The sequence below is a fragment of the Colobus angolensis genome, unplaced genomic scaffold (genome assembly GCF_000951035.1).
Source record: "Colobus angolensis palliatus isolate OR3802 unplaced genomic scaffold, Cang.pa_1.0 Scaffold61, whole genome shotgun sequence".
Taxonomy (NCBI): domain Eukaryota; kingdom Metazoa; phylum Chordata; class Mammalia; order Primates; family Cercopithecidae; genus Colobus; species Colobus angolensis.
Window position 1 is genome coordinate 2,225,952 of NW_012119710.1, and position 21,128 is coordinate 2,247,079.

Sequence of the window (21,128 nt, forward strand, 5' to 3'; positions counted from 1 at the left end):
CTCGGAGGAGGGGGCAGGCCGTCACATTTCCCCACACCCCTCCCAGTCGCCGCCGCCGGCTTTGGGGCCCCGGTGGGGAGCAGGGGGCTGATTAGCCGAGGAGCAGGGGTGTGGCCAGCGGGGCCCCGGGTAGTGAGTCACACACGCTGTTCGCCCAGTCCCGGGGCCCAGCGCGGTCCCAGCCCCAGCTGCGTGCCACCCTGGCCCCGAAGAGTGTCCCCGGGCTTGGCATGAGGACCCCGGGGTGCCGAGGGAGGGGCTGAAGCCCGGCGCAGTGGTGGAGGGCGGTAAGCGGCGGGCTGGGGAGTGTCCCCTAGAGAGAGTGGGGTGGGGCTGGCGCCCTGGCTGGCCCTCGCCAGCGCCCCCAGGCCCTGCCTGTACCTGCTCTGAGCTGACAAAGGGGCCTGGCTGTGCTCCCCACAGTCCCAGGGTGAGGGGCTGCCCTGCCAGGCTCTGAGGGCCCATTCAGTCCGCCCACTACCCCTTGGCCCCAGTTGGGCTTGAGTTGTTCCCTCCCTTCTCCCCTTTGCAGTTTTGCGCCCAGGTTCATATGGGATCCTCCTGCCCTTTGCCCTTTGGTCTGGGGGTCCAGGCTGTGCTTCCCAGTAGGGCCTCCTGGCCTGGGCTGCCCTAGGCCCCTGACCCCATGGGGCTGGTGGCTCCAGTCGTCCCCAGGACCAGCCCAGGATGGAAATGGCATTTCCTCTTGGCCAGGCTACAGCTGTTTTTGTTGTCTGTGTTCTCAAGCGCTTCCTCTGGGGATGGCAGGGAGGGTAACCAGACTCCGCAAGACCCCCACTTGCCCTCTCTGCCACTCACCCTTCTTCCCCTGTTTCTTTGATCCTCTTCCTGTGCTGGTCCCACCTCCTGCGTCCCAGGACAGAATGACCGAGAACATGAAGGAGTGCTTGGCCCAGACCAATGCAGCCGTGGGGGATATGGTGACGGTGGTGAAGACAGAGGTCTGCTCACCACTCCGAGACCAGGAGTATGGCCAGCCCTGGTGAGGCCCTTGTGTGGGAACTGGAGAGGGAGAAGTGGGAGTGGAAGGTGCCTGGGCTGGGTTGGTTGGGAACCCTGGGAAACGTTCTCACTCCTTGCCCACCTTCCCTAACCCTGCTCCCGGCAGCTCCTGGGTGCAGGCTCTAGAAAAATTCAAGCAGTGGCCTAGGGAGGTCCGTGTTCGCATCTCAGTCCTGCAGTTTTTCCACCACCTCCTGCACTGAACAGCAGACCGGCTGGGACTCCTCTGCCCACCTCACATCTTCTCGGTCTCCTGGCGAGGTCCCCAACTTTTGTCCTTACTGGGCTCTCCCTCTCTGATGACTTCTTTGCTTTCTTTTCGGGCCTCTGCCCTGGCCAGCTCTAGGAGACCGGACTCCTCGGCCATGGAAGTTGAGCCCAAGAAACTGAAGGGGAAGCGTGACCTCATCATGCCTAAAAGCTTCCAGCAAGTGGACTTCTGGTGTAAGTGGAGCTTGGGGCTCTGGGCTACTCCTCCCTTCACCCCCATCGCCCCATTCCTGGCTAGAGAATTTGTAGCAATGCTACTATGACAGGTCCTCCCCTGCCATATACCAGGCCCAGGTCCAGGCCTTGGTTAGTCATCATCATTAGCCATCCAAGTGGCTATTGTTGGCCCCATTTTCCAGATAGCACACTGCGTCTTGGTGAGGGTTAAGTATCCCACCTGAGGTCCTCCAACCCAAAGGAATACGGTTGCACTTGGACTCCAAAGCCATGCTCTTTCTTGCAGTTTTTTAAAACTTGAGACAAAGGGAGCTGCTGGCCTCCTTGACATAGGCAGGCCTGTTCTTGGAGCACCCAGGGAGCATATGGGTTATTGCTACTGATGACCCTGGGGCCTGCAGCTGGCTGTCTACGGGTGGGCCTCCTGTCAGCCCCTCTGCCTTCCCATGGGGATCTTACCTCCCTGCAACAACTGAGGCCCTCCCTTCTCTTGCCATCCCTCCAGTCTGTGAGTCCTGCCAGGAGTACTTCGTGGATGAATGCCCGAACCATGGCCCCCCAGTGTTTGTGTCTGACACACCAGTGCCGGTGGGCATCCCAGACCGGGCAGCGCTCACCATCCCACAGGGCATGGAGGTGGTCAAGGACACTAGCGGAGAGAGTGACGTGCGATGTATCAACGAGGTCATCCCCAAGGGCCACATCTTTGGCCCCTACGAGGGGCAGATCTCCACCCAGGACAAATCAGCTGGCTTCTTCTCCTGGCTGGTGAGTGTGCCCTGGGCTACTCATGGGAGAGGTTGCCAAGGAACATGGAAGGAAACTACCAGGGGGAGCCATACTGGCCCAGCTTGGCCCCAGAGCTTTTCTACCATCCCTTTTGGACCTGTCGATGTTGGATCTTGCTGTCCCCTGGCCCTGGCTGAGTGGCTGCAACGCTTGGTGTCCAAGGGCAATGTTGAGAGCACCCATATGGCAGTAGTCAGCAGATCAGGAAATCACCAAGCAGAACTCAGGGCAGTGTGTGTCTGGTGAACTATTGGGCGGTGTTGAACCAACGGATCTTCCAGAGTGGGTGACTCGGAGCTGGCCTTTGGGAATGCAGAGCATGACTTCCCACTTCCAAACCAGTAATATCAGGCTCTGGGCTAGGTGCCAGGGGTAAACCCTTCAACAAGACAGACATGGTTCCTGTCCTCAGGGAGCAGATGGTCTGGTGGGAAGACAGGCATTGAACAAGCAGGTACACGTGTGATGTCAGTTGCAACACAGGGTACTTTCAATAGATGGGTTGCAAAGATGAGCAAGAGGGGTTTTCAAGGGTATGAGGAGGAAGGGTTACCAAAGCAACTTTAAGGAATCAAGCTTGAGCTAGTGGACAGAGATAGGGGAGTGTGGGGTAATAGAGAAAAAACATTCTAGAGGGTAAGAAGATCCTCATTCACTACAAAAACACTTGTTGAGTGTCTCCTTTGTGCCAGGCATGGTGCTGGCCCTGGAAATACAGTGGTGGGCCAGACAAGACAATCAGGTAAATCCTGCCTTCATGGAGTTCTCTGTGGAGAAGATAGAATTAATCAAAGACTAAAACAAATCCATGTCAAATTATGACTCTGAGGGTGATGGAGAAACAGTGAGGCTGGGAGAAAGTGAACAACCAGGGAAGTAATAAGGGTGGAGGTTGGAGAAGGCTTCCTGCTAGTTGAGCTGTGATTGGAGGTGAATGCCTACCAGGTGAAGATTGGAGAGGTGCCTCCAGATGCTTTGAACAGCGAGAGCAAAGGCCCTGTGGCAGGAGAGCATGGCACATCTGAGCTACTGGATGAATGTCAGTGTGCCTGGAGTGCAGCACACACAGGGGCCTGGAGGAGATGATGGAGGCATGATCATGTAGGACCCAGTGGACCAAATTAGGACCTCTGTCTTTTTAAGAATGTAGAGGGGGAGCGGGGAGTGACTTGGTCACATTTGTGTTTTGAAAAGATGATTTTGGCTGCAGCCTGGAGAACTGATTGAGCTCAGGGGCACTGGTCAAGAATGGGTACCCACACCCCTTTCCCCAGGTAGAGCGTGTGGGAGTTCTGTAGTCGGCAATGCTGGAAGACTGCACTAGGGTTGGGGCACAGACATGGAGCCAAATGAACTGCTTTGTGAACTGTATCAGAGAGGAGAGCTCTGACTTAGACATAGACTAACTGGCTCAAGGAAGGGATCAAGAACATCTGCAGTCCCCCAACAGGTTGTTAATGGTGTCTTTCTCTGAGAAATGGAGGAGGCTGGAAGGGGACTGGGTTAAGAGAAAAATCATGATTTGGGTTTGGGACTTGTTGAGTTTGGAGTAACAAGATATCCAAGTGGTGATATCAAGTAGGCAGTTGGATATATGGGTCTTAAGCTTGGAGAGGAGGCTTGGAGATGTTGCTTAGTGAGTCACCTGTGTATGGGTGGTCAGTGGGGGAGTGGGTGTGGAGCACAGAACCTACGGAGAGTGTGCTGAGTGAGAGGTGGAAAGGCCTGTGACCAAGCTTGGAGGGACTTTAGCAGTTCATGGTCTAGAAGGGGAGCTTGATCCTGCAAAGGAGACAGAAGGTTTGCAGCCAGAGAGGTAGGAGGGAAACCAGGAGAGTGGGTGACCTGGAAGTCAGGGGAGAAGAGAGGTTCTCCAGGCCACAATGGCTGACAGTGCCAAGTGCTGCTGAGAAACCAACCAGAAAGACTGAAAAGTGTCCCGTGGATTTACTCTCAGGGAAGCCATCGGCAACTTTAGCAAGAGCTATTGTAGAAAGCAGTGGGTCTGAACCTGAGGCAATTTTGCAGCCCTGCTTCCTGTCCCTGGACATTGGGCAGTGTCTGGAGACCTTTTGGTTGTCACAGCTCAGCGTAGGGGTAAGCTGCTGGCATCTAGCAGTTGGAGACCAGGATTACTGTAAACATTTTACAATGGACAGAATAGTCCCTCATAATGAAGAGTTATCTGCAGAAACCCTGCTGGAGAGTGATGGGGGTGGAACCTGATTAGCATGGAGGTGACCAGGCATAGTCATTTCCTAGTAGTTTGGTTACAGATAAGATCGGAAGTGAGGAGAAGGGTAAGAGTGAGGTGGGGGTGTGTGTGGTCAAGTTTGTTCCTTAGACTAGCATCCTCAAAAAGCTAACGGGAGGGATTCTGCTGAAGTGCTTGAATGTAGAGTAGAGATAAGGCATGATCCCTAACCTTTTACATCACCTCACAGGGTTCACACGGAGACACTGGACCAAAAAAGGGGGTGGATCAGCATCATTCCTGTCCCTACAGGGTTAGCCCAGAGGATTAGAGCAGATAGATGTAGTTAGGTATAGTGGGCCACATAATGGCCCCCCAAAAATGTCCCTGTCCTAATCCCTAGAACTCGTAAACATATTATCTTCATGGCAGAAGGGATTTTTTGCAGATGTGATTAAGTTAAGGATCTTGAGATGGGAGCGATGATCTTGGATTATCTGGGTGGGCCCAGTGTAATCACAGGCATCTTAATAAGAGGGAGGTGGGAAGCTCAGAGTCAGAGAGAAAGAGATTGGAGGATGCTGCTCTGCTGGCCTTCAAAATAGAGGAAGGAGCCGGGAGTCAAGGGATGCAGGCAGCTTCTCGAAGCCAGAAAAGGCAAAGAAACACATTCATTCTCAGAGCTTCCCGAAAGAATGTGGCCCTGCCAACACCTCGATTTTAGGATTTCTGACTTTTAGAACTACAAAGCAATACATGTATGTTGTTTTAAGCCACTGTAGTTTTGGCAGTTTATTGGCAATTTATTACAGGAGCAACAGGAAACTCATATAGGAGGCTTTTGTGTTTGTGCGGGGACATCTGCTAAAATGTGCAGGGAAGTGGAGTGAGGTGGCCTGAAATTGAGGAGCTGAGAGAAGGTGGGTTCTGCTTGGGATGAGGAGAGTTCCCGGTGCCCATGAGGTGCTCAGGGGAGCTGTCCAGAGCACTCTGGTGTGTGTGGCTCTGCAATAGAGAGACGCTGGGATGATGGGGAAAACTAAGTATATAAAGTCATGCAGCTGAAGCCCAGAGAAGGGAGGGCATTGCCTATGGAAAAGGTGCTTGGGGAGGAGAGAAGAGGCATTTGCTTTGGAATATGAGTTTAAGGAATCATTGGAGGGAGAGGAGTTGAGAAGGCGTGGAGCAGTAGGAGGAGACAGTAAGAAGTCTCCTTGGCCCCCTTAGCAGGAGCTGTCTCATGGGCGGAAGCCAGATTGCCGCGGATTAAGGCGTGAGTGGGAGGTGAGGAGAGGGAACCAGCAAGGGTGCATGGCTTGTTTTAAAAGTCTGGTTGCCTACTGAGCAATTATTATATGCCAGGTGCATACTGGACACCTCTGGCATCTCATACCCTTCCTCGAGACAGTCCATAGGGTGGGGGTTGCTGCCCCTCTTGTTCTGATGAGGAAACACAGGACTCCCATAGCTGGTCCACAGTACTTTGGGTTCCTTCAAAGATAGTGTCCCTCCACCATGCCACCATGTGAGGACTTCCCTTATTGGGAGACATTGCTAATGGGGTGGAATAGTTAATAGCTACTCTGAGCCTGTTTTTATTATGTGTCCAGATTCAACCCAACCTTACATACACAGAGTAACTCCGGAGCACTAGGTCCTGAGCAGGGAGCTCTAGGGATAACAGGAATGCACGAGGTTTGCTCTCTGTTCTTATGGAGCTTGTGGTTCAGTTATGAGGGCAGGGGCCATGGTGGATAGGAGGGGAGGAAGCTGGTTTCCAACCAAGTAATACAGAGGCAGAGTGTTGCTTGGTGACCACAGTGCTGCAGATTGGAGATGGATCTTGTCTTGAAGGATGGATAGAAGTTCAACAGAGGAAGCCTACGGCTTCACAGCCTATTGGAAAATTGCAGGAGAAAACATTTATGACCGTGCCCAGGAAATGGCTGTTAGGATCCCTTTCTGCTGTTGCTAGAGTCTGTACTTTGGGACAGCCCAGCTGTGGAAAGTTGAGAATCTTTAAAGCAGACAAACTTTCTCAGGTTGACTGCCTGGCACAGGTCTATGGTGAGAGGAAAGGAGAAATAGAAGGCCCTAGAGTTTGCAACCTGGTTCTAGACTAGCTCTACCAGTCAAGAGTAGGCGTGGCCCCAGTTCAGGCAGTGGGACTGGTGGCCTGGAGGTTATTCCCTCTGAGGTTTCTTCCTAGGTCCTTAACTGCAGCCAGTAGCCAGGAGATGGGCACAGGGAGGGAGTGGTTAGAGGCTGCAAGACCATATGGAGGCTTTGACCTTTGGGAACCCAAAAGGTGAGAGACATTGAAGGCCTAGAGCCACCAGATGCTTAAAGTGGCTCAAGAAAAGTTGTGTGTGTGTGTGCGTGTGCGCGCATGTGTGTGTTTGTATGTGTGTGTTGGGCATGGGTGTTTGGGTCTCCGCTGGGCTAAAGCAGGCATGAGGAATGGCTCTGCCTACTCAGGTGATAGGTGGGCTGAATGGTGGGAGAGGACAGGGAAGGTGGGGTGAACAGTGGTGCTGATTTTTGGACCAGGATCTGGAAGCCCCACATCCTAAATAAACTGCCCTCATTTGTCAAGTCCTGTCCCAAAGCCATACTGTATATCATCTTCTTTGGACCTTCTGCCTGCCTGCAAAAGCTCTGCCCCCCCATTCAGCACAACACGTTTCCTTCCACACTCCCTCAGTACATACACTCTACTCTGTAGAAATGATGGTGATGGTCATGACAAGCATAGCTGTTAATGTTTATTGAGCACTTACTATGTGTCTGGGTCTGTGCTCAGTGCTTTGTAGCATAATCTCATCTGATCCTAACAACACTCCTGTGACATAGGTATTATTCCATCCATTGCACACCTGAGAAAACAGAGGCCTGGAGAGGATGAGTCATTCTGCACAAAGCTAAACAGCTGGTGAGTCGCTGAGCTGGGGTTCAAACCTGTGCAGTCTGACTCCAGAACCCACCCTCTCATTCCGCCTCTTGGCCCTCTAGCCTCCCTTACTTAGCACACCTCTTCTTACCTCCTTGCCTTAGTGGACTCTATTCTACTCATTCTTCCTGCCCAGCACAAGTTCCCTCTTTGTCTTTGCTTCACCTGGAGGAAAGCTGGCCTGACTGTGGGCAAAGTGGTACAAGGCCTGGACCTGGGTCATGATGGACCGAATGGCCATTTCCGCTCCACAACTCTCCTTCATGGCCTGGCTGACTTGTCAGGAGTTGGACGCTCACCTCTGCCTGTCTAGGAAAGACATGCCCCTTCCTCTGCTTTTTCATCCCATTGGAAATTATAAATGCTGTAATTCATTGCCAAGATCACCCAGGCTACGCTCAGACACTGCAGGCCAGGAACCTTGCTGCTGGCACAAGGCATTTGGGGGTACTGTGCAGCCAGGTGGTTTGGTAAAGAGACAGAAGACAGAGGAAGCCAACATAGGATTTGTTTGTTTGTTTGTTTGTTTGTTTGAGATAGAGTTTCGCTCTGGTTGCCCAGGCTGGAATGCAGTGGTGCGATCTCAGCTCACCACAACCTCTGCCTCCTAGGTTCAAGCAATTCTCCTGCCTCAGTCTCCTGAGTAGCTGTGATTACAGGCATGTAGCACCACGTAAGACTAGTTTTGTACTTTGAGTAGAGACGGGGTTTCTCCATGTTGGTCAGGCTGGTCTTGAACTCCCAACCTCAAGTGATCCTGCCGCCTCGGCCTCCCAAATTGCTGGGATTATAGGCTTGAGCCGCTGCACCTGGCTGCCAGCACAGGGTTACTATGTAAGTTTTTCACTCAGACGGTTGCTTGTTCCAGAAGGGATTTAGGGTAGCCTAGCAGTATACATAAAATATACCACAATAGCATATTAAAACTGGGAGAGAGAAAGAAGAAAGAAAAAGAAGGGTGGAGACCCTAAATGGAACCAGGAATGAAGCTCAAAATGCATACTATAATGACCTCTATCTGCACTTTTAGCTATACAGGCTCCAAATCTGGCAGCCACTGGGAGAGTAGCTGGTACATTCTGTAATGTGAAAAGGACCAGGGAGCTCCTGAGGAGGTCCGCCCTTCTGGGCGCTGATAAAGAGGACACTGTGTGATGGAATTGTCCACTTCATGCCAGGTACCCTCCCCACCTGCCAGGCTGTTACCATTCTGGGGAGAAGCAGATGTGAAATGGTGTTTTAGTGTTTCCCATTTCAGCCTTTATAGTAAAGTGACGATTTCTTTTAAGACTTGAAATTGGATGTGCCAGAGCTCATGGCACATCCTCCAGAATAGCATCTGAGAGACCATGAGTGCTTGGCTAGATGAAATAAGCAGACAGTTGCAGTGCCATGACATGTGGTGGGGACAGGCAGGTGTTACCAAGTTTAGGGATGCTCAGAGAAATGAGGAGTAACAGATTTGTCCAAGAAGAAAGAAAAGGGGCATTTGAGACAGGGTAGGTGTGCAGTGTGTGAGCATGCATGAGCAGGTGCTTTTCATGCTTGCTTGTTAATTTCTACTCTTTTTTTTTTTTTTTTTTTGAGACGGAGTCTCGCTCTGTCGCCCAGGCTGGACTGCAGTGGCCGGATCTCAGCTCACTGCAAGCTCCGCCTCCCGGGTTTACGCCGTTCTCCTGACTCAGCCTCCCGAGTAACTGGGACTACAGGCGCCCGCCACCTCGCCCGGCTAGTTTTTTGTATTTTTTAGTAGAGACGGGGTTTCACCGTGTTAGCCAGGATGGTCTCGATCTCCTGACCTCGTGATCCGCCTGTCTCAGCCTCCCAAAGTGCTGGGATTACAGGCTTGACCCACCGCGCCCAGCAATTTCTACTCTTTATTATGAAAGTTGCAAACTCGGTTGAAAAGTTGCAAGAATAGTGTAATGAATACCCTCATACCTGCCTCTAGATTCACCTGTTGCTAACACTTTATACCCATTGCTTTATCTCTGTCTCTACACACACACACACACACATACACACACTTCTTTTTCTTTCTTTTTTTCTTTGAGATGGAGTCTCACTCTGTCACCCAGGCTGGAGTGCAGTGGCGTGATCTCAGCTCACTGCAGCCTCCACCTCCCAGGTTCAAGCAATTTTACTGCCCTGGCCTCCCAAGTAGCTAGGACTACAGGCACACACCACCACACCTGGTTAATTTTTTGTATTTTAGTAGAGATGGTGTTTCACCGTGTTGCCCAGGCTGGTCACGAACTCCTGAGCTCAGGCAATCTGCCCACCTCAGCTGCCCAAAGTGGTGGGATTACAGGCATGAGCCACTGCACCCAGCCACATGTTCTTTTTTTTTTTTTTTCTGAACTGTTTGAGATATAGTTACAGAGACATCATGATACTTTACCTCTAAACACTTCAGCCAAATTCCTAAGAATAAGGTGTTCTTCTATACCAGGGTGAACAAACATTTTTTTTTAAAGGCTACCTGGTAAATACTTTAGGCTTTATGGACTGTGCAGCATCTGTCATAACTACTCCACTCTGCCATTGTACTGCAAAAGCAGTCATAGATGATATGGGAATGAATGGGTGTTGCTATGTTTCAATAAAACTCTATGTGAACACTGAAATTTGAATTTCATATTATTTCAAATGAAATTTGAAAGTTATAGAAATGAAATTACATAAAAACGCATTTTTTAGTCATAAAAAAAAGGTAACACCATTCTTAGCTTGCAGGCTGTATAAAAACAGATAGTGGGGGCTGGATTTGACCTACAGCCATAGTTGGCTGACCCCTGAGCTATTTAACCACCATATAATGATTCCACCCAAGAAATTTAGCATGGATACAATACTGCCTCAGCTATAGTTCATATTCAGATTTCCCCAATTGCCATTAGTAACATTCTTTGTGGTTTTTTCCCCATCCAGGACCCGTGCAGGTATCACACATTGCATTTAATTGTCACATTCCATTAGTCTCCTTTATTCTAGAAAAGTCTCCCCTGTATTGTTTTTTCTCTTTATAATATTGATACTTTTGAGAAGTTCAGGCTAGTTGTTTGCATAATGTTCTACAGTTTAGATTTGTCTGATTGTTTCTTCATGGTGGATTCAGATTACAGCTTTTTGGCACAGGCAGTATTAGGTCTTTCTCACAGCCTGCCATCAGGAGGCACCTGGTGGCAGTCTGTCTTGTCTTTTACTCAATGGTTTTAACAACTATTGATGAGTCTTGCCTGTATCAATTATTATTCATGGTTAAAATGATTTTTCTATTTTTTCTCTTCTACATTTATTGACATTCTTGTTTAAAAAAAATAGTGCTCAACCTTCACCCCCACTCAATCCTCATTTAAAGCTATTTTTAGCTATTCGTATGAACATGAATTCTTTTTTTATTTAATGTGTTGGAGTCCATGTCTGTCATTATTCATTTTGATGTTTAAATTGCCCTAGATTTGATCAGTGGGAACGCTTTCAAAGTGGATCCTTGTTCTTTCGACACATCCCCATCATTATTTTAGCACTGTTTCCTTACTTTCTGGCACAAAAAGATATTCCCACTGTCTCTCGTAGGAGCTGTGATTCCTTTTTGGGAAACGGTGTTTAGGAGCCCAAATCTCTGAATGGTAGGTGTGCAGTTGCTACTGGGGTGTCCTTGCTTCTAAGCTGAACTATGTTTTATCATTATTATTGCTATTATTATTATTTTATTTTACTTTGAGTTCTGGGATACAAAACCTGCAGGTTTATTACATAGGTATACATGTGCCATGGTGGTTTGCTGTACCTATCAACCCATCATCTAGGTTTTAAGCCTCCCATGCATCAGGTATTTGTCCTAATGCTCTCCCTCCCCTCACCTCCTATCCCCCAACAGGTCCCCGTGTGTGATGTTCCCCTCCCTGTGTCCATGTGTTCTCATTAGCCAAACTAGATTTTGAGGGAGGGATGGATGAGTTGATGCAACTGTCCTACCATGTCAGAAACTGAGGGAACACAGCATAGCAGTGGTCATAGAATTTACAAAGGCCCTGGGGCACATATATAACAGTCAGGTGGGGATGGTATTAATATTAGGGTATAACAGAGGTACCGAGTGTGCTTAGAAGGAAAAGTGGAAGATGAGATTAAAGTAAAAGTCACTTTTCTTGTGTTCTCAGATGCAATGGATCATAAAACATGATTGATTCAATATCAGGTTTTCCAGGAGTAAAAATGAATACCTCAATCTGAAGATTCTGAATATCAGAAGCATTAAATGGGCTCAGCTTGTGTAGCTGTTTTATAAATGCTGGTAGTTTAGTTATTGAATCACAAACCAAACCAAAGATTTCCCCAGGAAAATGTAATATGCTCGTGAACCAGTTCTGGCTGGAGCCAAGTCTCTAAATCTATTGTATCAGAGCAAAAGTAGAACATGAAAAATTATTCTGAACCTGTATAATATTTCCAATACAGACCAGCTCCTAACATGACCTCCTCTATTTCTTGGCTCTCCAGTCCATTCTACTGTAGCTGTGTTTCTCATACCTGAACAGTGTTAAGTTCAGGTGATTTTTAATGTTCCTGGAGTCTTAATGTTACATTAATTTCATTTTAATGTACTTAAAAAGGTATAAACATACAACTTAGTAAACACAAAGTATCTTGTACTTATAACTTTTAAACAACTGTAAAGCCAAAACAAGTTTACACATATAGAATGAACTACAAAAACCTCAACATAATACACATTAACAAAATCATTCTAATGGGATAGTTGATGACGTGTCACTGAAACGAAATTGCTATTTGTAAGGCGAATATCGTAGTGATTACTGAGACACAGCAAGAGTCTTTGGAGTTTGGAATGTCTGTACTTTTGTGTGCAGTGTGATATCTTTACTTTCCTACTGTTTGTCTCTATTTGAAACACTGGGAAATCTTGTATGTATGTATGTATGTATGTATGTATGTATGTATTTAGAAGTGGGAACTTACTCTATTGCCCAGGCTGAGTGCAACGGCAAGATCATAGCTCACTATAACCTCAAACTCCTGGGCTCAAGCCATCCTCCTGCCTCAGCCTCCAGAGTAGCTGGGATCACAGGAGTGTGCCATCATACCCATCTATCTTTTGTTATTGCAACTGCCATGATGTGTCTTGGCCTTTTCTTTGCCAGAGTGCAACATTTACATGTTAAGTTTATATCTGTTCTTTTTTTGTTGGCTCATAGCAAGTAGTCATAATTGGGGTTGTATGGTCAACTGTTGGGTTAAAACAAGCTACCTCAAAATCCAGTGGGCATAGAACAAGGGTCAGCAAGCGTTTTCAGTAAAGGGCTAGGTAGTGAATATTTTAGGTTTTGCAGGCTATACAGTGTCTGTCTCATTGACTCAATTCTGCCATAATAGTGCAAAGGCAGCCATAGGTGTGCCATGTTCCAATAAAAGTTTATTTATATATACTGAAGTGTGAGTTCCATATAATTTTCACATCATGAAATATTGTTTTTTCTCTTGATTTATTTTCAACCATTTGAAAATCATTCTTAGCCTGGTGGGCCATGCAGAAACAGGTGGTGGGCTGGAATTAGCCTGCAGGCCATAGTTTGCTGAGCCCTGACATAGAACAACAATCATTTACTCTTGCTCACGTATGGGCTGGTCAGCTGCAGTTCCTCATTTCTACTTGTGTGTCTGCTGATTGGCTGCAGTTTGGCTGATGTAGCTGGGCTTGCTGGGCTGCCCAGCCTCCAGTTGCTGGGGGAGCTTGGCTCCTCTCTCTGAAGCCAGGTCTGCTCCAGACGCTGGGATCATGTCTGCTCTGGGCCCCAGCTGAAGGAGCAGGGGCTCCCTGGGGAAGCTTTTCTACATTTCGAGACTTTGCTTATATCATGTTTGCTAATATCTCATTGGCTACATCAATTTCATGGTTGCACATAAGGTGAAGGAGCAAAGAAGTGCAGGATGCCTGTTAAACAGTCTAGTTCAGAATCATGTGGCAAAAGGTGATAGGGACGGCTGAAGAGCTGGGGCCAGGGATTCAATCTGACATGGATGCCACCTCAGCCATAAATGTAGTCCTCTTGCGGGTGCAGAAATCTCATGAGGATTCCCGCATATTGATTTTTAAAAATGAAAACATGGAATTAAAAATTCTTAGAACATTCAGATCCTGAGAATATATCCGAAGACCCTAGTTTGAGAGACACTAATGTTTAGTAAACTTCCTGGCTTTGCCACAGAGGATTTGGGGTTTCTTGGTGTTTGAAAATTCCCCAAGGAGAGGTCTTGTTGAACTATGCTCTCTGAACCTAATTCAGCACTCCAAACCCCAGTGGGTCCTCAGAAGATGCTAGTTAGGGTTGATGAGCAACAATAACAACAATAATAGTCGCAGCAATGATAGCTGCTGCTCACTGAGTACTAAATGATTTGTATATCTCATAACAGTACTGTGGGATAGTTATTATCTTCTTTTTAAAGATTGGGAAACTGGACCTTAAAAGGCCATATTGCTTATCTAAGGTTATACAGGTCATTTATAGGGTCAGGACTTTTAACTAGATCTCCAATTTATCATATCCAGGCCTCAGATGTTAATATCTAGAATGCCTTCCTGGCATCCCATTGCTGGTCTTCCCACTCGCATGGAAACCTGTTTCTTTAGGGATCAGTGTTCAAGCATAGGATATGTGGGACATAAGATCGTTCCCTTCTCCTTGTTTGATTGATAACAATGAACCTTTGGCAGATTTTATTTTTTAACAGCTTTATTGAGATATAATTCACCTACTACATAATTCACCCATTTAAAATGTATGATTCAGTGATTTTGACTATATTCACAGATGTGTGCAACTATCATCACAGTCAATTTCATCAAATCATGTATTCTCTGGCTGTCATTCTCCTCTTCCAATCCCCCTAACCCACATCTTCAACCCCTCAGCCCCACCCATCCCTAGGTAACCACTAATCTACTTTCTGACCCTATAGATTTTTCTATTCTGGCCTTTCACATAAATGAGATTATATCGTATGTGGTCTTTGTGACAAGATTCTTTCACTTCGCTTCATGTTTTCAAGGTTCATCTGTGTGGCAGCATGTATCATTTCCCCCCCCCCACCTCCGCCCCACCATTTTTTTTCTGAGACAGCGTCTCTCCGTGTCACCCAGTCTGGAATGCAGTAGCTTGATCTTGGCTCACTACAGCCTCTGCCTCCCAGGTTCAAGTGATACTCCTGCCTCAGCCTCCCAAGTAGCTGAGATTACAGGTGTGCACCACTATGCCCAGCTTATTATTATTATTATTATTTTAATTTTTTTTATTTTAGTAGAGACGAGGTTTTGCATGTTGGCCAGCCTGGTCTTGAACTCCTAGCCTCAAGTGATCCGCCCACCTCAGTCTCCCAAAGTGCTAGGGTTACAGGCATGAGACACCACACCAGGCCATATCATTCCCTTTTATGGCCTAATAATGTTCCGTATCTTGTTGATCTCTTCATCCATTGATGGCAGTCTCTGCCTTTTGGCTGTTATGAATAATGCTGCTATAAACATTTGTGTACAAGTTTCCATACGGACACGTGTTTTTATTTCTTTCAGGCATAATACCTAGGAGTGGAATAGTAACTCAAGGTTTCATCATTTGAAGACCTGCCAGCCTGTTTTCCAAAGCAGCTGATCAATTTTGCTTTCCCACCAATTGTATATGAGGGCTCTGATTTATCCATATTCTTGTCAACCCTTGTTTTTCTCTGACTTTTTTATTCTAGCCCATCCTAGTGGATGTGAAGTGATACCTTATTGTGAAGCATTAGAGTTTTGCTCTGCTTTTTTTCTATCTGTTATTCATTTCAGTGGTTATTTGGGGAGAGCTACCCATGATAGATGTGCAGGTTGTGTACTCAACAGCTCCATGGGGTGCCTTTCGTGTCAGCCCTGTTAATTACGTTCTTCTGCCAGGTTAACTTGGAAGACTCTTCCAATCTGCAGCATGATACTTAAAGTGTGTTTCTATCTGATTTCTCTCTGGCTCATTCCAGTTTACATTTTTGCTGCCCCCTAGATAGGCAGCAAACTCCTGATCCAGATACTCCCAGATCTCTCTCTCACCCTTGCCCAAGACCATTCATAAAAAGGCATAACTAAGTGATGGAATTCAGGCCAGTCTGCTTGAGAGCTGCTTCTCTAGTTCTTCCTTAAGGGCCCAAACTGGTACTCAGAATGCTGCTGCCTTTCACCAGGAGCCTGCCTCCTTACCAAGGAGAGCGAGGCTGTGTGTGGTCAGGGTAGCAGTGGTTGGTCCTGAGACTAGTCCATAGTCCTGGCACCTTTTACAGGCAGAAAAGGGGGACTTGTGAAGGGAAGAGCTGTCTGAGTTGGTTATAGGCTCTGTTCCTGGATTCCAATCCTGGCTCTACAACTTGAGAGAAATGTGTCTTTGGGCTGCTCACCTGTTCTCTCGCAGCTCAAGTGGTTTTATCCATAAAATGAGGATGCACAGTCTAATGGAACACACCCCTATGAGTTGTTGTAAATACTAATGCTTGTTGCATGCCTGGTACTTAGCATGTGATGAGCAGATCACAGCCAGCTTTAGTATCTACAGTTATCGTCAGGTGGGTTTCAGGAATGGTTGAGGGTGGGAGGTGAAATCAAAGTATATAAAACCTGGATGTGGAATTTAGGATTGTTTGTCAACATGCCTCATTAACCAGGTCTCCAGAGTCATTTTAAGCATTAAAAAGAAGGAAATTCTGCCATTTGCAACAACATGGGTAAACCTGGAGGATGTTATGTTAAGTGAAATAAGCCAGACACAGGACAAATGCTACCTGATACCACTTATGGGAGGAATCTGAAATGGTCGAATTCATAGAGATAGAGAGCAGAATGGTGGTTTCTAGCGGCTGGGAAAGAGGAGATAGGGAGGTATTGGTCCAAGGGTATAAAGTTTCAGTTATGGAAGATGAGTAGGTCCCAGAGATCTACCGCACAGCATAGAGCCTACAGTTTACTGTATTGCATACTTAAACATTTGCTAAAAGGGTAGATCTTATGTTAAGTGTTATCACAATAATAATAATAATAAGAGCAGAGGAATCTTTTGAAGGTAATGGATATGTTTATATCATAGTTTGTGGTGATGGTTTGACAGGTGTACACTTATTTCCAAACTCATCAAGTTAGATATGTTAGATACATACAGCTTTTTGTATGCCAGTCATACCTCAATAAAGTGGTCTAAGCAGAAAAGAAATCTGAAGAAAAGATGAGTTCATGTCCTTTTTAGGGACATGGATGAAACTGGAAACCATCATTCTGAGCAAACTATCGCAAGGACAGAAAACCAGACACCGCATGTTCTCACTTTATAGGTGGGAATTGAACAATGAGAACACTTGAACACAGGGTGGGGAACATCACACACTGGGGCCTGTCGTGGGGTGAGGGGAGGAGGGAGGGATAGCATTAGGGGATATACCTAATGTAAATGACGAGTTATCTGGTGCAGCACACCATCATGGCACATGTATACATATGTAACAAACCTGCACGTTGTGCATATGTACCCTAGAACTTAAAATATAATAATAATTAATAAAAGGAAGTTTGGATTAATAAAAGGAAGTTCTCATTTCCTTATCAGTTAAATTAGGGAAGATGGTTTAAATCATGGTTATTGAGCTTTCTTGATTCACCTAGGAAGTTATACTCATGTGCCAATGTTCACAAAATGCACACATTTTAAGGGATGCCCCCTTCCCCAGACACCAGGTTAGAAACCTAGTGCCTGGATAATCTCAGATGCCCTCGTCTAGCTTGAGTATTCTTCACTCCGTGTCTGTGGCCATAGCAGAGGCCAGAGTTCAAGTTCAAGTTCAGGTTATCTCTCAGGTCTTCAGTTGGCTGAGTTGGGGAGTAGCTAGAGAAAAGAGGTGATGCCATCTGCTTCCTGGGGCTTGGGGGAGGAGCATTTAAGGTATGCCAAAGTGCTTCATCAACTGTGAATGGCTTCACCAGTCATTTTTGTAACTACTTTGCTCTATGAAGAAATGCAGGATTGAGAATTAAGAATGCTTTATGGATTCAGTGAATTCCTGGAAAGTTGAAAACAAATCAGGTTTTTGAAAATCCATCTCTGCAGCATCTGGTCATGACACCATTTAGAGGCACCCAACAGTGAATCTTCAATTGGGGCAGGCAGACGTTCTGTTGCAAAGTAGAGCATTCTTCCCTATTAAAAGGCCAACCTGCAGATAGCAGAGTTGCTCAGAGGCAAAACTGGAAGCTCAAAGAGGGGCCCAGAAGAGTCCTGGTTGATTCTGGGTTTCAGGAATGGTTGAGGGTGGTTAATGGAGTCATTAGGAAAATCTTGGGGCTAACATCCATTGCTCTACAAAGTGGTTAGAGCATGGACTGTACTGTCAGAAACCCAAGTTTAAACTCCAGCTTCTCGTGGAAAATTCCTTTGTGGCCTCAGGCAAGTTACCAACAGCCCTCAGCCTCAGTTTTCCAATCTGTAAAAGGAGGATAATCATAGTAGCTGTGAAAATTAATAGTTTATCAATACTTGACATAGTGAAGGTACTCCATGAGGGTAGCTGTTAATGAGGTTTTGTTTTTATTTTTCTTTATTAATTATTACCATGGTCTGAAATAGCATGTGGATCCACCTGGACCATGCTTGGCCCAGGGAGTCAAACTCCATGCTTTTATGTTACTTTTCTGAGCATCCCTCAATCTTCATTTTAGACAGAACTTTGGGGTCATTTAGGTCAGATTTCCACTGAGTGAGGAAGTCCTTTTTTCAGCCTCCCTACTAGCAAATCATCCTCTGGTTGAACACTCACAGTAACAAGAAGCTCACCACCTCACAGGGTGCTTGTCCTATCTTAGGACTCTTCTGCATGTTAGACCATCACTTTTTGTGCTGAGTTCAGGCCTACGTCCCTCTAGATACATGCAGATTCTAACCATCCTGTCCCCACGACATGGTTGTCCTTCCCACATCTGATGATGGCTCTGCTTTCTCAGGCCTCTTCTTCTCCAGGCTAAGGGAGCCTCTCACCATGCAGGTTCCCCAGGTTATCAGCCTGGTGCCAGGTTATCAAAGGCCTTATATCACAATGCTCAGAGTTTCTGGGCTGGTCCAAAGTACTGAGTTCAGAGGGACCAAGGAGTTGACCTTGAGGGAAAAGGCAAGGGAAGACACTAGGAGACCAGTATTCTGGGTTCTGGTCCTGAGCATCTGGCCCTGCTGTCACTCCTGGACCCATGTCAGTCCCAGAACTGGAAGCCCACAGCCTGATCTCTACTCAGGGTGGCCTGGGCTCATCAGTGGCATATAAGGTGGTCCACAGGCCCTGCGAGATCCTGCCTGCCCTGCACCCTCTGCCTAGGGCACCATCTCTCTCTTCTCTAAGATCTCAGCTTAGATTCCACGTCCCCAGAAAAGGTCCTCAATAGTTTCCCAGGTCCAGGGCTCCAGCTCAGAGATCCCATAATCCCACATAATTCCCCACCATGGTACTGGCCATGCCATATCACAGTGACCTCTCTTCTGTGTCCCGCTAGGCTGTGAGCTTTCTAAGAACAAAGACACTCTCTGCCTGGGTCAACATTTTATCCCCAGAGCCTGTCACTGTGCCCACTCCCTCCATGATGTTTGTTGGTTGAATGAATGAATGAATGAGTGAATAAATGCTTGATTTGAGAAAATCCTGATTGGTGGGAAAGATAAGCCAAAACTCAGAAAATCTCTAGACCTGAATCCAGCAGACAGAGGTCTCAGGCAGTTCCTATGTCCTTCACAACCCTCACCCAGGCCTCTCTGTCCAGATGAAACTGCCAAGACTGATTACAACTCAGTGTTGATGCACAGGCCTCCCACCACCCCAAATTAGTAATAACTAATATTTGAACTCTTAATAACCTCAATTATGATCACAACGCTAACAGTGACCATTCACTGAGTGTCTTACACTTCCATTATGACAGCAGTGCTACAAGGTTGTTTTTATCCAATTTTGTAGATGAGGAAACTGAGGCATGGTCAGCAAATATCTGTCCAAGGCCATTCAGCTTGTGTGCAGTGAAGCTGAAATTCTAGCCAATTCCTCTGGCTCCATGGCGCTTACTACCCTCCATGTGCTCCTACTACTGGCTGTAGGAACTAGAGATGCTTCTTTTTTCCCCCAGGAGACAGGGGAGCAATCAGAAATGATAATGTAGAGGGAGTAGTGTTATGATAAAATCCAGGGTTCTCTGAGACTCCAGGGGAGGGTCCCTGCAGACTGGAGCATCACTTGGGGAGACTGCCATGGAAGGGGAAGCCTGAGTTGCATGTCTTCTCTTTTTAGTTTTCTGAGATTTTCAAAACACAAAGGCAGTATAGTCTCATAGGCAAATTAAGCAAAAGCATCCCTGCTTCCCTCTTTCCTCCCCTCTAGCATAACAAGAGTTGAGATTTTGATATGTATCTCCTAGACTTTGTATGCTCATGTAAACATGCATAGTGGTGTGCTGGTAGATGTTTACAACTGATGGTGATGGTGATGGTGATGGTGAGGCTATGTGCCAATTTCCATGGTGTAAATGCTCCCCCCATGGCTGATTTCAAACTTCTAACATGAAATCAGTGAATGTGCAATTGGGAAGAAATATGCAATTGCAACTATAGTATGGTATTTCTACTCTGCAGCTACAGTAGAGGCCAGTACCCTCAAGAGCATAGAAAATCATCAGTCAAATGTAGTAAAATAATCGGGAAGTGGTTAAGTTTTGAGTATTTATTGCCTTTTAAAAATATATCATTTATTGAATTGTAAGTTTATATCATTTAGTTTTTCAGTAATGACTGTGTTTAACAGCTGGTTCACAAAATTCCTGAAAATTTAACAGTTGGCTCCCAGTGAGTATAAGCTGGCTCCAGCATAGAACTCATTTCATTTTTACTAAAATCTTAACATTTTTTCATTTTTTTCTTCTTTATTCCTGCCTGCCTGCCTTCCTTTCTTGTTTCCTTCCCTCCTTCTTTCCTTCTTTCTTTCTCCTTTTCCTTTCTTTTCTTTTAGAAACAGGATCTTGCTTTGTCACCCAGGCTTGTGTACAGTGGCACAGTCATGGGTTACTGCAGCCTCACACTATTGGGCTTAAGCAATCCTCCTGCCTCAGCCTCCTGAGTATCTGGGACCACAGGCGTGCACTACCACACCTGGCTAATTTTTTTAAAAATTCTTTGTAGAGACAGGGTCTTGCTATATTGCCCAGGCTGGTCTCAGACTCCTGGCCTCAAGCAGTTCTCTGATCTCAGCCTCCCAAAGTGATGGGAATACATGTATGAGCATCACACTTAGCCAATTTTTTCGCCTTTATTTGCCTTTTACTTAAAAGGCTCTTCATCCAATCATTCTTTCATTCAATCAGTATTCCACCATGTGCCATGCCCTCCCTGTGTTAGGAACCAGGGCCACCATTGTGATCAGGGCAGCCACGTGCTTTTGCACTCATTGGTTTACAGTCTAGCCAGAGAAGCAGTCAGTTACCAAATCAACAAATAGATATCAACAAAATGCTCACTGCAATTAGGGCTCTTAAGGGAAGTTACAGGATGATGTAGCAGAGATAATGCCATGATAGGCCAGGGATATGGAGGTTGAGGTGAGGCCAGGAAGAACTTCCTTTAGGGTCAAGGCTAGGGAAGGCTTCTTCTGTGGAGCTCACATAAT

General features: G+C 46.5%; 1 protein-coding gene across 2 annotated transcripts in view; it reads left to right on the forward strand.

Moving 5' to 3' along the window:
- The window catches only part of PRDM11 (PR domain containing 11), an 81,095-nt gene that overhangs the window by 33,863 nt on the left and 26,104 nt on the right, over positions 1 to 21,128 (forward strand). For both annotated transcript variants that reach the window (XM_011963279.1, XM_011963280.1), the window contains exons 2-4: positions 879 to 1,003; positions 1,364 to 1,467; positions 1,976 to 2,238. In XM_011963279.1, coding sequence (XP_011818669.1) covers positions 885 to 1,003; positions 1,364 to 1,467; positions 1,976 to 2,238 — 486 coding nt within the window. In that variant the 5' untranslated portion in view covers positions 879 to 884. The remainder of the gene's footprint in view (positions 1 to 878; positions 1,004 to 1,363; positions 1,468 to 1,975; positions 2,239 to 21,128) is intronic.